At 33.1% G+C, this 16,673-nt stretch overlaps 1 protein-coding gene across 1 annotated transcript in view; it reads right to left on the bottom strand.

The window, feature by feature from the left end:
• Positions 1-16,673, bottom strand: part of LOC127735916 (angiopoietin-1 receptor-like) — a 119,318-nt gene that overhangs the window by 70,375 nt on the left and 32,270 nt on the right. The window contains exon 2 of the mRNA XM_052246355.1: positions 13,046-13,298. Coding sequence (XP_052102315.1) covers positions 13,046-13,195 — 150 coding nt within the window. The 5' untranslated portion in view covers positions 13,196-13,298. The remainder of the gene's footprint in view (positions 1-13,045; positions 13,299-16,673) is intronic.

Genomic DNA, 16,673 nt, shown 5'->3' with positions numbered 1-16,673 from the left:
ATAAAGAATGTGGCGGGGTTAAACATGTTTGTAAGCGCTCAACCCTCCCCTAACCTGGGACAGAGGTGTATCAGTACAACATAAGAACAAACTGTAAAAATCAGTTGAAAAAGGCTTAACTCATCAGATGGATACAAATAGAAATATATCTAACAAAAACACAGAATGGACGTGGACGGGTACTAATACATCCTAAAAACAAAAAGACACTTAGTACAGATCTGAGAGTTCTAGCAGTTACTGACAGCTAGTTCAAAGCCAATAACAACTAATGAAAAAAATTATGTATCTAAGACTAAAATATCAATCAGTACACATCCAACATCCAATGGATTTAGTGTTAAGACGTCATTAACAGTCAGAGAAAAACATGACCTTGTGCAATGCCAAACTATAGGTATCGACATATTGTAGTACCGTGAAAGTACAAATGTGTAATATTTAGTATGGTTTTAATTTACTAATAACAAAATCAATATTTATACCAATAAAAACAATATTCAAAGATTGAATTACAGTGTTGAATAGGTAACCTTTTAGAATAAGTTTATTTAAAGGATTAATAAGTTTTAAAAATAAGTATCTAAATGTCCGGGCTCGGTTCACAACATCACCGTAAAATTTAGGATGAACTATTCCGTTTGAAATAAGTTTTCTACAGGTACAGCCAAACTTGCAGACCAAATCTTTGTATCTATGAAAGAATTTAGTAAATGTTTTAAATAATTTGTGGTAACGAAATCCCTGACTTAATAATTTACTGGTAATACATAGATTACGCTCATTAAAATCCAAAACGTCATTACAGACACGAGCATAGCGAACGAGTTGGGATATATAACAAAGGAACATCACCGTCCAAAAAGGGAAAATTAACAATAGGGAAAGAAAAATCATCCCTTTTGTCGTAATTTTTTGTGTAGAGTTTCTGGTGTAATACTGAAATATCTAAATCTAAGAAAGAACAGTTATTGCTGTTGATACTAAATACTCATTTTTAAAGGCCCAACACAATTCATGTGTCAAAACGATAGATAAAGCTCTTAGTCGTTCCGTTGACTTATCGACATATACCATTAAGACAACACTATTTATTATTTAAACCTATTTGCGTACCTCTTTTCCTATTAGTCAATTTACTACATGTACGATCAATGGCCGATAACAATTATATATTTCATTTCTGTCAATTCTAAGAATATTTAATAAAATGTGGTTTTTGTTAAATAAATCTGTATGTTTTATTATTGCATTACAAACGAGAAAATAACATTAAATACATGGTTTAAAAACGAATGATTTAATTTCTATATTCATAAGAGTTTCAAGCATAACCTCGTCACTACTATTTATAATTGCACAGAGTTCAAAATGATATAAACCTTGGAAAGCACACGAACCGAAAGATCATAAACAGTAAAAAATAAGGAGATGAGGCATGATTCCCAATGAGACAAATATCCACCAGAGACCAAATGACTAAGATATAAGCAGCTAAAGGTCATCGTACGGCTTTAAGGAACAGTACACACCGATACAAGTTAACTCATCTTGAAGGAGATACAACAGTATTTAATGAACATGACAAAATGGATCATGTGTGGCAAATTCAGTCTGAAACATTAGCTATTTTGACGATATAATGTTGACTTTAAAAGACTTTAACACTTTTATTGGTAATATATTTTCATAATTCCAAAGGTCGACTTTGGTGATCAATTCATTGTCTCCGTTTCTTGAACTTAACTGTGTTTAGTATTATTCATCTAGAACTCTTGGAATCTTGGCATTTATCATACTTTGCATTATTGACATATTATCAATGTTTATTTAGTTTCAAGTTCCGGTATATTGCTAATGTCCCTTCATTCAATATCAGTTGTAACACAACTTTTTATTATTTTTTAAACTTATCATTCAAGTATTGTATAAATTATATTTCAGATAGCAATGAAGTCTGACTGTTTAAAATGTCACATCTCTTGTTTTAACTGATATTACTTAGATCATTGATATGTAAAAAAAACACAACAAAGCGAAATTTTCTGTAAATGTACTGTATATAAATAGTTGAGTTATTCGAAACACTCAGTTTTTTTAACCCAGTCATAGATTGTCTTAGTGGTATTTGACACAACTTTTCAGACTGTTTGGTTTATAATACTGTTCAATTTGTTGTTTGATTTTAGCCTTCCAACTGTTTTAATTTGAAACCTTTAACACGTAGATTTTTTTAAGTATGACTAGAAATCGAGAAAAAAACTCTTCGAACATCGAGTCGTTCTATATCATTCTTGAATAGCTAGGTATTGTTGAATGCAAACGACGCCCACAGATAAGTAAACTTTACATAAGTTAACGATGATTATGACGAATGCGATGAAGTCCCATTTTCTGGTCTATTTAATATTATTGATGAGTTTGATATGTCTTGTGGGCGAGGGGCTCTTTGAAAGTAATTGAGTCGGAAAATTTATCAACACGAAGTTTTTAAAAGTCAATGTTTTCTTTCACCAAATTAATCCTACTATTACAAAACAAACGACAACCATTGACAAACTATCGATACACTTAAATATCAAAACGTACATACATTTGTAGATGTTGTCAAGGTGAAAATTTACTGCTTCAATTATCTCAAAGCATCACAATTCAAGTTAGTATATTTAGCATAACTCTTTTTCATTACAGAAGAATACTCCATATGAGTTCCAGCATACACATTTCACTTATATTTTTAAAGGACCTAACTTGTAAATACAAAAACGTTTGTTGGATTAGATTATGTAGAAGTGTCGTGCCGAAAGGCTACACCATACCGTTTGACAAATTAACCAATAGTTGATTGGGAAAAGTAAATTGATTTGGAAAACAGTGTTAGATATTTCTTTTAGTTTTAGTTGTTCTAGTTCTAGGGAAATGACCTATAGTTCCCCAATGGTAATTGTTTAGTTCAAAGGATAGTACATCAATTGCAGAAAAGTTATAATAAGTTCTGGTTTTAGATAAAAATGATTACAGGTTGCACTTCTGTAAATATAGACATTGCAATTTCCAATAGGAACTCCTTTTACGGCTACCACTTTTACTATGACATTTCGTAAAACAGCATATCCTCCTGGAATGAAAAGTTCAAATGCACTACTTCATTTTTGCAAGGTCAAAACATAGGGTTGTGCGGCATATTTCAACATTTATATGCCTTGAACTATTTAGTGTTTAAACTAATAAAAAAAAATGTACAAGTCCTCCATTTACTTTGAGTCTTCCCATGAATTTAATTTGTCCGCTATCCAACAGATCGTATACTTGTAAAATTCCCAAGGTGTATCTCTATGTGATGAAACACGGAGATCATATCTGGGAACCAGTAGGTTAAGAAAAATTGAATATCTGTGAATACTAAATATCTCCCCAAAAGAGGCGTGGTATGTGAATCAGCTATATTTACAAAGTGCAACCTAAACATTTATTCAAATTGAAAAATTTGAAAACACTTTTTATCACAACAATACTTATTTATCAGAATCATAGTCTTAAAGAAATCAATGCATATACTCTGCATACCCTTTTTACAGAACATCTTTTACCCCACATCTATTTCAATTTTTAAGAAATAGAAAACAAGACATTAATTGTTGTCAGACTGCCTTATGTGCATGTTTTTTGGCATGAAACGCATAGAATCTGTATTAAACTCCTCTGATAACCAATTGAAACCATTTCAGAATACTATAAATCTAAAGTTTAATTATTCATCATTCACATATTCAAGATTATATAAAGTATTCAATCCTGCCACTGTCCCCAGTCCACATCTTAATGTATGCCCATTTATCTTTAAAAGTTATCAATTACTGCCAAAATTTGTCAGTTTACAAATCTTGTCACAATCTTATCATCTCTTACCATATATCTAATATAACATGGCTAATACATGAGCAAGAAGTGTTTAAACAAAGCCATTCTGGACAGTTGTATTTATGAAGTTACCAGTTTGATATATAAGTTCATAAAGGTTTTATAGATGATATGTTTCCCTCGGTTTTAGTTTGTTACCCTGATTTGTTTTTGCTTAATCGAATTATGACTATTGAGAAGCGGTATACTACTGTTGCCTTTATCTATAGAAACTGACTGTTTAAATCTATTGTTTGCTTAGCTTCAAAGCAAGGTTATTGCTTTCTAAATTCACATCCTATAAAGTTAAATTATCTGTTTTATGACCATGAGATTGAGAATATTTTTCTTTTTTTGACCCTGGGGTCCCAATTTGCTAATTAACTCTGCTATTTCTGTAAAAATGGAAAATTATTTATATTTTTAGGAGAGAACACATTATAGTTAGTTTTATAGAGGCATTTTTGTAATTTGAATAAATTGATGCTACGATCACAAGAAAACATAATCAGGCTTTACAGCTTATTTATGGGATTTCGACAGGACAAATCCCCTTACAACAATTTTCATCAAACATCTACGAGTTTCAATAACTGCGAAGGGTGAATATAAGCTTTTCTTAACAATTTAAAGTACACATTTACATATTTCATGAAATTACTTTGCATACGGGGCTTTAGGTAAACTTACATACTGTTTACTGTGAATTTATGCGGAGTCATCATTTTGAGGGCCCGGGATTTTCTCATTCTTAAAGTAATATTAAGAAAACTTATATTTGGGTTAATTTCTTTAAAATCTCCAGATAAACCAGATTTGGTAAAATTCTCTTTTTTTTACCCAATATAAGATATAAGATATAAAGTAATAAGATTTAAATAATGCATTTACATTTTTTTTTCTTTTATTTTCTGTTTCTTTAGTTTTTGTTTGTCATGTGCCAGTAGTTAATAGGTGTCATCTTCATCATATTCATGGATTTCCAGTTGAGAAAGAATACTAATTAGCTTAAACCTCCACTGGAGTAAGACTATGTGCAACAAAGCGATCAGTGCTATATAAACATACATGCATCATGTCGAACAATTCCAAGGTCATACCCTGTCGACTCAACCAGTTCCGCTGCTTTTTGGAGGTCATGCAATTAACTCATTTAATGCTTGTTACATTGATTTGTATCCTCTTCATTGATTTACCAGATTTGAACATCGGTAAACTACTGTAACGTTAATTCATACAGAGAAAAAGAAGTTGACCTAAGATGGTTTTGGCTGCCTTTAAGAAACCATTTTGGTTATATTGCTTCAGTTTATGCAGCATTGGCTTTCAAATTTTTGGTTTGAACGTTCCTGCTAAACATTAATGTGGGAAAAACGCTTCGAACGCACACAATTAAACAAGCTTTATTTGAATTTTCTTTTGCAAGAACATTGAAAATTATCGTAGAAGGCATTAGATAAGTAGTCATCTATATCGCATTAAAAAATGGCTTATACGAGGTATCCTAATTTTTTAGTAAAGGTTCCATAACTCAACAATAGCATATCGAACGCGAGGATATATTTAACAATGCTTACGACATAAGAAAGAAGTAGATTGGTCATGGCATACTGGATGGTGAGCTACTGAGCATAACGTGAAAAATTGCATTCAAAATCAGATTGACAAAATGTCATAATTCTGGAACGACAAATGAGAAAGTTTTCAAAATCGATTGATTAAATGATAGATTGTTGGTGTTAAACGCTACTTTCAGCACTATTTGTATCGTGGCATCCAATTTTTATTGATGCAGGAGACCGTGGTACCCTTAGGTAACCACCGACCTCCGGCAGCAAAACTGGTAATCCTCGTCAATAAAGATGAGAGTCGAACGCACCTGCCACGAGTTGTTGTTCGTACTCACAAACTCAGTGATGAAATACTAGTGATTACTGTAGATGAACCGAGGCCCTCTTTCATAATCCGAAGAATCTTACTTTACTCTTATCACTCATTCCAACGGCGTAAAGAAATCTCGAGTGAGTGTTTTTATTTGAAGAATAAAAAACTGCCGTTAATATGATGGTTAAAGTTCTTAAACAAGTATCGTAGAATTTTATCAGAGTATTCCATATGTTTTAACGACGGACGAGCGGATAATGATATATCAAATACTTCTTGTCTACGACGGACAAAAACAGGTAATAATTTCGGATGAGAGAACGTGGACATTACGATTCATAATTAAATAAAATATTCCACTAGGTAGAGACATTATGACACTTCAACGTTCAAAACAACTTGATTTTCATTTCTCTTCATAACATTGGTCTTATGGTCCAAAAAATTTTTCGCCTCGCTCCGCTCGCCCAAACATTTAATTCTACGCCCCCTCTTTCAAATATCCTAGAAACGCAACTGGAGGCTGAGTATGAAATTGTATTACTGAAGATATGAATTTACAATAAAACAACTTAATCAGGTTTTACAAACAATATTTGCTTGATTGAAATTAATCGACATTTTCTTATGGTTTCATTATATGATAATTAACATTGTAATTCAATTGAATATTCTGATTGGAATATTAAACATGTTAACGTTCGTACAAGTATTTCACAGAACGCTCAATTAGCAAAAACAAACGTAATCAGTGTTTAAAACAAATATACAGATGCTCCTGGAATCTTACTACACAGAAATTGAAAATCACAAGGGTATATTTTTTATTGGAAAGCGTAGTTTTCAATCGAGTGTTATTGTCAATCACTTGATTGAAGTTATGATATGAAACAGACGTAACTCTTTCATAGGAAATTTTCATGTCATGTTCAAAAGGGGAAATGCTACCAACCAACAAAGTTTTGTCAACTTTGTCATCAAACTTTGAACTATTCAGTGAAAGGAAATTACATATATAGTGGAACATGAAGTTAAAGGATAATGCCAGTTTCTTTTCTTTCTTTTTTTCTCACTATACTTGATTAGCTTCGATTTCTGTATGAAGTCTGCATTATACAAATAGAGGAACTATCGACAAGGAAAGAAACAAAGTTTGTTTCGCTAGAAAAACGAGTCCCCTAGACGAAACAAATACATTTACGGTAAATGAATCAAACCGTATTCATAATTTTATTTAACAAAGTGTAATGTATTCCTTTCCAACACAAAAGACTTTGTATCTGCGTTGGTCATTATTTTTTTATAAAACAAAGTTGGTTTAAATCTTTCAATCGTTTTTGTATATATTGCACTGTATTTATTTGTATATTTTAAGCGTTGAAAGAGTTAAACATAAAAACAAACCATCGCACTAATCTGTCCAGTTCTCTGATATTGATATAGCAATAACCTTCATAATGTTTCACTGCAGATTTTGCTGGTGACTATTGCACTTAACATGTATGTTAAGTTGAACAAGATGTGCTAACCTTTCCACTGCACCTTCTAATTTATAGGATTGTCTTAGTTTCAGTATCATTTAATTATCCGATGTTATTCCAATGAGGTGTGTTTTATGTTCTACATAAAGATTTTAAAAGATAGGCGAGAGATACCAAAGGGACATTCAAAATCATAAGTCGAAAATAAAATGACAACGCCATGGTAAAAACAAGACCAACAGATAAACAACAGTACATTACAAACAACATAGAAGACTAAAGACTGAGCAACACGAACCCTACCAAAAACTGGGGGATCTCATGCGCTCCGGAAGGGTAAGCAGATCTTGTTCCTCGTGTGGCTCCCGTAGTGTTGCTCATGTTAGCACCAAACTGGTGATAAGTCTAATTAGGTAGGTCACATTTGGTTAAAAGGGGACGGGATTGTAGTTATGACAATTAGAACATATCCGTTGTCATCTGTGAAACAGATATTCCATAACGGTGAACCAACTCGTGATGGCGTCCGTAAAATTTACGAAGTGATGATTTTAACTCCACCACTTGGAACTCTTGGTTTAAAAGCTTCCTAGCGAGCAGCAACCTACTATCAAGAAAAGCATGATAAGAAATGCAAGCCGTGGAATATCGTATCAACTGGGAGATATATACTCCGTATGCAGGCTCTGCTGGAATATTGCTACATAGAAATGGAAAGTTCACAATTGGGAAGGTGAAATCATCTCTTTTGTCTTAAAATTTGTTTTCAACCAATCCTCATTGTCAATTTGTAGATGTAAGGCAAGATATGAGGCAGACTTAACTGTATCTGTTGTATCCTTTATCTCAACTTTGTTGGGATAGATGCGTATAACATAGTCACTAATTCTTTATTGAGAGAACATCATCTATATAGCGGAAAATGAAGTTAAAGATACTGCTAACTTCTATTTTTTCTTCCTAAGAAGTTCCTGTATGAAGTCAGGCTAAGTGGGTTTAACATAACTGATGGCCAATGTTGTGAATCTGAGATTATACGTATGCTAAACTATGTAGAACTATAGTTATAAATGGTGCGTTGGTATAGAAGGAAATTACTGCACTAGCGATACTACTGAATACTAGCTATAAAGATATCTCATCTATGTACACATGTATATAATATCTTTGATATTGATGTTAAGCGGGAAATATTTACTTTCTTCGTCACGTCTGACCACAAATCAGATTGAAAAAAATGTAATCAAGTATTACGCTTTAGACGGTTTATAATCGGTTGTTTTTGACACAGCTTTATAACATTTTCACACTTTACTTTTTAAATTATGTTTGGCCAAGGTGAATGGTTTTGATCGGATTTTTCTGACCGGGGCTATCGTTGATGACATAGCAACTTACATGCTTACAATATTTCATCATAAAATTATATTTTCAGTTGTTGAAGGAAATAATCCACAGGAAGACATGTCACCCTATCCCGTCAGAACTAGCCTTTTTACCACTAACAAAACTTAAAGAACTTAAATGATTTTAAAAGATGTGATTTAACCGCAAACGGTAAGCCATGAACAAACTACATAATGTTTTCTTCCTTTAATTCATAATATTTATTTCGTTAATTACACCAGAAAAGCGCGTCAGACTCACGATTTTCTAAAATATTTTGTTTTCATTTTTTATAGCAATATTCAAGCAAACTTTTCATTCTGTGTTGTATTTTCATTAGTTGCATCGAATTGAATAAAAAAAAAATAGTAAGATAACAGATTATATTGACAGAATACGTGCAAAGCAGATTGACACTACGTTTTTTTTCGGGTCTGCTACGATAAAACAAATGGTCTATATCATTACACAATGAACGATAAAGAAATGACCATATATCAGTAATACATAAATATTTACTGAAATTGTAAATGTTTTATAAAGAAACGAATATCTATTGTAAATTGTAATTTCATGGTTTGGCGTCGTCGTTCGTATCGCCTACACGTCGCATCGTGTGGCGTGGTTAAACTTGTTTGTTACCTCTCACTCCCCCTCCCCAAAACATCCCGGACAGTGGTGTGCTGGTAGACAGTGGTGTACTTGCGCAACAAAAGATCAAACTGTACAAATCTGTTGTAAATGGCTCAATATGGAGCCAATACAAAAAACCCCAACTAACATAAAATCAATAGTCAAAAAGCATTAATATAAGAGTACTCGCTGTTACTGAAATCTAGTTCAAAGCCAATTACAACAAATAGATAATTAGGATTTTTGTTACTACTACATGCTACACTGTCAGTGTCATTGGACCCTACCTATATAATAGCAAAAACAATGACGCAAAAGATTTGAATACAATTTCGGGAAATAACATGGAAGAATTAAAGAATGGTTGGAACCAAATGATGTCGTTGTGGTTGACCGGGAATTCCGGGACAGTATCGATCTCTTAAAATAATTCGGAATTGAAATGTAAAAAGCCTCAGTGATATGGTTTCTGGGTGTTTACAGGCATCAAAATTGCAAGGTAAATCAGGCAAATCAGTGGTAGAGATTTGTCTCATCTGCGATCATACCAAATCTTCTTATCTTAAAAAAGCAGTGGAGTGATCGATGATATTGACAGTGAACCAGAGGAGTAAACTATTGAAGATTGATATTCTACTGAACAATTACTTGAATATGTAGGACATATGATATAATGTGATCTTTGCTTTGCATGTCGGGAATAAAACTGACGTCCATATTAGTCTTTTTTTGACTTGATGTAAATTATGACTAACAATTGTTAAAGAACAGCAGTAAAATTGTCGTTGCCTGATTTAGTTTCTTCTTTTATCATTTCTTAAACAATAAACGCATGAAATGATGACTTGACATAGTATTATACCTGATTCAAAATCATATGATAAAATTTTTTATTAGTTTTTTCATGACTTTTTTTCCATATATTTCATGTGTAGCTAATATTTGTGCTGACGAATCAACCTGTTATTTTCTTATATATTTGCAGGCCTTTCATTTAGGAAAAGTAAACGTATTTTACAGGAAAATTTGGTAACTAAATTTTTAAATTAAAGTACGGTCAGATTAAAACAATGAATGCCAAAATGAGAGATTGAAATGTTTTCTTTTCAGTTTTATGTTTATCTGCAGATTTGTGTATATAGAAGGAAGAGAATGTTGCATTTGTGATGTTGGTTAGTTAAAACTCTGAAGTGTCAATAAACTATTGGAAACACGAAACCTGATTTATGTGATAAATGTTGTCCCGTTAAAGTTTGATATTTTTTGCAATCAACAGTTTGACTGATCTAAGCGCTCTGTCTCAGAAGAAATTACCAATATGTAGTACTTGTAACCTTGGCAACGCATTGTACATAATGTTGGTTTGTAGGGTTCAGGGGCTGGCATTATGTTTGTTACTTTACATGTAAAGAATATTTGAAATGATTTATAAATATAATTGCGTGAGGAAGTTATAAGTATGAAAGTATAAAGTCTCTGATATTTAGAACTTCATTATTTAAATTTTTCATGAATAATATTTGTCTCTTTGAAAATTTTTTTTTTTATCAAAAATATAAAAAGTGCACAAATTATTGAATTTGTTAGTTCAATGTCAAAGTAAACAAAAACAATTCATTTTAAGAAAGAGTCTGTGGAAAATCATACATATAATAATTTAATATTGTTGTTACCATAGCAACTATATTTCTAATAGTTATTTCTTAACTTATCAAAAGGAATATCAATAAAATCTGAGGTGGTGTCAAGTTTGACACTTAGAGCTCTTTTCAAATATGAGGAATACAAATTTAAGATGGTTTATTAGATAAAAAAAACAGTCAAAAGAGAGGCTAAAGATACCAGAGTTACATTCAAGCTCATAAGTCGAAAATAAACTGACAATGCAATGGCTAAAAAAGAAAAGGACCAACAGACAAACAATAGTACACTAAACACAACATTGAAAACCAAAGACTGATCAACACGAACCCCACCAAAAACTGGGTGTGATCACAGGTGCTTCGGAAGAGTAAGCAGATCCTGCTCCACATGTGGCACCCATCGTGTTGCTCATGTTAGTACAAACCCGGTATATATAAAGGTCAACCTCGGGACTAGAGAAATAACCTTATATTCGAATAGAAGTTCAAAGTGCTTCGTATTACTACAGCGGGACAAGATAAGACAAGTGGCTCAAAAACTCATTTTCATAACAGGTTTGACTGTATTAAGTAACAATATTTGAATAAAAAAAATCAAACGATAAAACAACAGAATTTAAAATAAACAACACAGGAAACTACAGACTGACCAACACTTACACCACCATGAACCAGGGATGCTCTCTGGTGCTCCGGAAGGTTAATCAGATCCTGCTCCAGTAGTCGTTACCGTGGCATTCTCGATGAAGAAAAGGAATAAAATCACAAGGTTTTTGGTATGCACTGTTATGTATGTTTTGTTATTGTATTGATCGAAATTTTAAAAAGTAGGTTTGATATTTCAAACAAGAGATTAACCCGGTCATATTTGTATTGCCAGTTTTAAGTCAAGAACCTTGTCAGTTTTCGTATACTTTATATTAAATGTGTTTTTTCTTTTGTTATGTGGAGAACTTAGTATTAATTGCAGATCCTCTCTAGTTTATGTGATATTTATTGACTGCGTTCATATACTAAGGGCGATTTTGAGCTTGATATATTGTATGGACACCTGTCTATTAATGAAAACAGTATGTTTCTCTACATATGTGTGTTTTTATTGATATCATTTGATGTTTTTTTAACTTAAGAATACCACATATCTTCTTGTATTCATATTTATAATTTCTATAGTCAGTGTCTGCACAAATCAAAATACCAAAATCCTTGGGGGTATTTACTTCGTTCATATAATTATATAGAAATGTGTCTTGATTGATTGATTGATTGTACGTCCAGTGGCAAATATCTCATTCTTATTCAGGACGAGAACAAATTAACAATAAATACAATAGGTAGGTCCTGTAATGTAGGCCGTCCGAGAAGAAGGTCGGGGAAATTTAGACTGCCACTGGAAAATGAGGGTAAATTGGATAAGGACAATAAATTTGCCTTACAACAGGACCCCTCAAAGAGTTTTTGCAAGGGTTCTTTACGTGCAGAGAGCGTGGCACTCTCTCTACACGAGGCATTGGATTTAACGGCCCCATTCTAACCGGACGTGGATGCGCACTTGTACATCCCGCACAACCAAACGGACGCCCCACTTTGGCAAGGGTTCTACTGCCGGTAGGAAGAAGACCTGTAGTGACCATATTTGTATTCTCCAGTCACCCTTGGGGATAATTGTGTCTCGAATAAGTCTAGTCTCGATTGGTGCAAAATATATGACTACTAATAGTTTTGTTAATCGTCAAGGGAACTGATGTTCAATGATACAAATCTACTAATGGGTCACAAATTATAATTCATTGTATCTTGCATATAGATACTGTTTATAACATTATGTAAATCGATAACACTAAAGATTATTGTTCTTGTCTAAAGAAATAAGGTATATAATTATCTTAATACGGTACTGTGATATAAAAGTTGCTTTGTCTTAAATACTTGAGATGATGATTACACACAACATAAGGTGAAGAAAAGCAAACAACGCAGTAGCCAAAAAAGTACGAAAGACAATAAATAGTCCATAGATAACTCACAGACAACATTAATATTTCTCAATTATGTCCACATTTGGTATGGGGTGTATATATATCGGTATTATAGTTTTAAAAGATTTATCTATCTTACCTGGTCATAACAACTTGCCATGCATCTTCCTTTTCTTATTTCTTGTAAATAAGTTTTGTCATCCGCATAATCCGCACCATTTTTAGCATCAATATATAAAATCCATGAACTTTTCAATAGGAAAATAAAACAAAACAGCACTAACGCCATTTATATTCAAATAGCCTGGAGAGAACGTTTCTACTTTATTGAATTATCTCTATTGTCCATTTAATTTCATCCACAACTATATGGCTTCTCAATGCTTTGATTTCTGAAAGAAACATTATATAAAAATTAATTTAATATTGAAAAATTTTACAAAAACTTACATTGGTAAAAGTTTAATAGTTACAATTATTAAAATAGTTTACGCCTAACGTACATCTTATAATAAAAACAAATAATGTCACTTCGACTTGTAGTCATTAAAAAATCAACTGAGAAAATGTGAATTGACGTTGTTTCCATCATGTCTTATATCAATAAAACGGATATTAATCAACATAAAATATCTAATATTTCAACAGCTATAAACTGGAATCTAAAAGTTACGACATGATATAAGAACGCGGGCTTTTACAAAAAGTACTCTTTTATAAATAATGGCATTAATTTTGTAAACAAAAATGCCTTTTTTTCTAATAATAAAAGGCGATGGGTTACGATGAATTGAAACATTTTATTTAAAAGTGCTGTCATTTCATTTTATCCATTTATTGTTCATTGTCGGTGTAGTCAAGTAGAGAAATTATTGTCACAATGTCTTTGTTTTAGTGTTCGTATTGTGTTTCATTTTCATTTCAAGTTGCAACGATGAGGCGATTATCAATTTAAACCCAGTATAAATAAAGTGTTTTATCAGTTAAATTATGATTTGGAGTTGGCATGTCAGTAAATGTTAGTAATTCTTTGTTAATTAATATCGATCACTATCACTTTGCTTAGTTTCTTTTTTGACCTATTCTAACATCGGACTCGACTTAAAACTGAGTTATACTGTGCTTATTGCTGTGTGTTAGTTCAATCTACATTGGCTAGAGATATAAGAGGAGGGTTCAGATCTCACAAAACCTATTTAACCCGCCGCATTTTAGCGCCTGTCCTAAGTATGGAACCTGTAGCCTTTGTTAGACTTGTGTGTTTTTTATTTTTATTTTTATTTTGGTTCGTTTGTATGTTTCGGAGTTGATTGTGGTTGTATTTCGCTGAACTAGTATACATTATTTTAGGGTCCAGCTGCGGGATTTTATCGCTGCGTTGAAGACCCAATGGTGGCCATGGGCCTTTTCTTCTCTTTGGTTGGGTTATTGGACCTTCGACACATTCCCCGTTTCCATTATCTGTTCTATGTTATGAGATAAGGAATGTGTTTTGGACACTCAAAGAACAACTTTTCTGTAACGTTCTTTTCTTTTCTTTTTCATGCTAGGAGAGCGTTTCAGCAGTTACGAAATATTAAAGTAGAATCATCCATAAAAAATAATGTAAAAGTATTGTCATCAATGAAAACAATGTATATCAATTGCAAGGATTCTGAAACGTTTTCGATTCTTTGTATTTTGTTAACTCCATACCAACTGCTACATTTAAAGGGGAGAAAATTCGAGAGGGGAAAAATTAAGAAAGACCTTAAGTTGAAGAAATACATAAAAAGAGAGGAGAAAGACACCTAAGGGACACTCAAACCCATAATTCGAAAATAAACTGACAACGCCATGGCTCAAAAAGAAAAAAAGACCAACAGACAAAAAACAGTACAAAAAACACAAAAGGAAGGGCTAGCAGATCCTGCTCCACATGTGGCAATGTCGTGTTGCTCACGTTAGGACAAACCCGCTGATAAGTCTAATTCGGTAGATCACATTTGGAGAAAAGGGGACGGGATTGTAGTTACGACAATTGGAATATATCCGTCGTCATTTGTGATACAGAAATTCCATAACGATAAACCAACTCGTGATGGCGTCCGTAAAATTTACGAAGGGATGATTCCAACTTGGCCACTTGGAATTCTTGGTTAAGTAGCTTCCTTGTGAGCAGCTTCCCGCTATCAAGAAAAATCCTGATAGCAAATACAAGCCCTGGAATATTGTATCAACTGGGATATATATACTCCGTATGCAGGCTCTGCTGGAATGGTGTTACATAGAAATGGACAGGACACAATTGGGAAGCTGAAATCATCAAATTTGTCGTAAAGTTTTGTTTTCAACCGACCTCAATTGTCAATTTCGAAATGTAAGTCAAGATATGAGACAGACTTAACTGTATCTGTTGTATCTTTTATCTCAAGTTCATTGAGAAAGATGCGTTCAAAATAGACACCAAATTTTGATTTGTTTAGTGAGAGAACAGCATCTATATAGTGGAAAGTGAAGTTAAATGATACTGCTAACTTCTTTTTTTTTCTTCATAAGAGGTTTCTGAATGAAGTTAGCTTCATATGAATAAAGCAACAAGTCGGCAAGAATAAGAAGAACACAGTTGGTTCCCATGGAAATGCCGATTGTTTGTTGAAAAACACGTCCTCAAAACGTAACAAATATGTTGACAATCAAGAAATCAAGCATCTTGATAATTTAATGTCACTTTCAGACATTTTTTGTTTGAATCAGAGTTATTCTTTGCAAAGAACGATCTATCCCTCCATAAGACAAGATACTTGTATCTACGTTGGACATCCTTTTAGGGACAGTCAAACTCATAGATCGAAAACAAACTGACAACGCCATGGCCAAAAATAAAAAGACAAACAGACAAATAATAGTACATATGACACAACATAGAAAACCAAAGACTAAGCAACACGAACCCCACCAAAACTGGGGGTGATCTCAGGTGCTCCGGAAGGGTAAGCAGATCCTGCTCCACATGTGGCACCCGTCGTGTTGCTTATGTTATTACAAATCCGGTAAATAGTCTAATTCGGTAAGTCACATTCGTGAAAAGGGAGGGTATTGTAGTTACGACATAAGGAACATATCCGATATCATCTGTGAAACGGTTATTCCATAACGGTCAACCAACTCGTGATGGCTTCCGTAAAATTTACGAAGGGATGACTTCAACTTCACCATTTGGAACTCTTGGTTTAATACCTTCCTTGTGAGCAGCAATCCTCTATCAAGGAAATCATGATAGGAAACACAAGCCCGGGAATATCGTATCAATTGGGAGATATATACTCCGTATGCAGGCGCTGCTGGAATGTTGCTACATAGAAATGGAAAGTTCACAATTGGGAAGCTGAAATCATCTCTTTTGTCGTAAAGTTTTGTTTTCAACCGACCCTCATTGTCAATTTCTAGATGTAAGTCAAGATATGAGGCAGACTTAACTGTATCTGTAGTATCCTTTATCTCTAGTTCGATGGGATAGATTCGTTCAACATAGTCACCAAATTTTGTATTATTTAGTGAGAGAACATCATCTATATAGCGGAACGTAGAGTTAAAGAATATTGCTAACTTCTTATCTTTCTTCCTAAGAAGTTTCTGTATGAAGTCAGCCTTATAATAATAAAGAAACAAGTCGGCAAGAAGAGGAGCACAATTGGTTCCCATTGAAATTCCGACAGTCTGTTGAAAAACACGTCCTCACGTAACAAATATGTTGTCAATCAAGAAATCAAGCATCTTGATAATGT

The sequence above is a fragment of the Mytilus californianus genome, unplaced genomic scaffold (genome assembly GCF_021869535.1).
Source record: "Mytilus californianus isolate M0D057914Y unplaced genomic scaffold, xbMytCali1.0.p SCAF_3, whole genome shotgun sequence".
Lineage (NCBI taxonomy): Eukaryota > Metazoa > Mollusca > Bivalvia > Mytilida > Mytilidae > Mytilus > Mytilus californianus.
The sequence above is the reverse complement of the archived record's forward strand: the minus strand, read 5'-3'. Positions and strand labels throughout refer to the sequence as shown.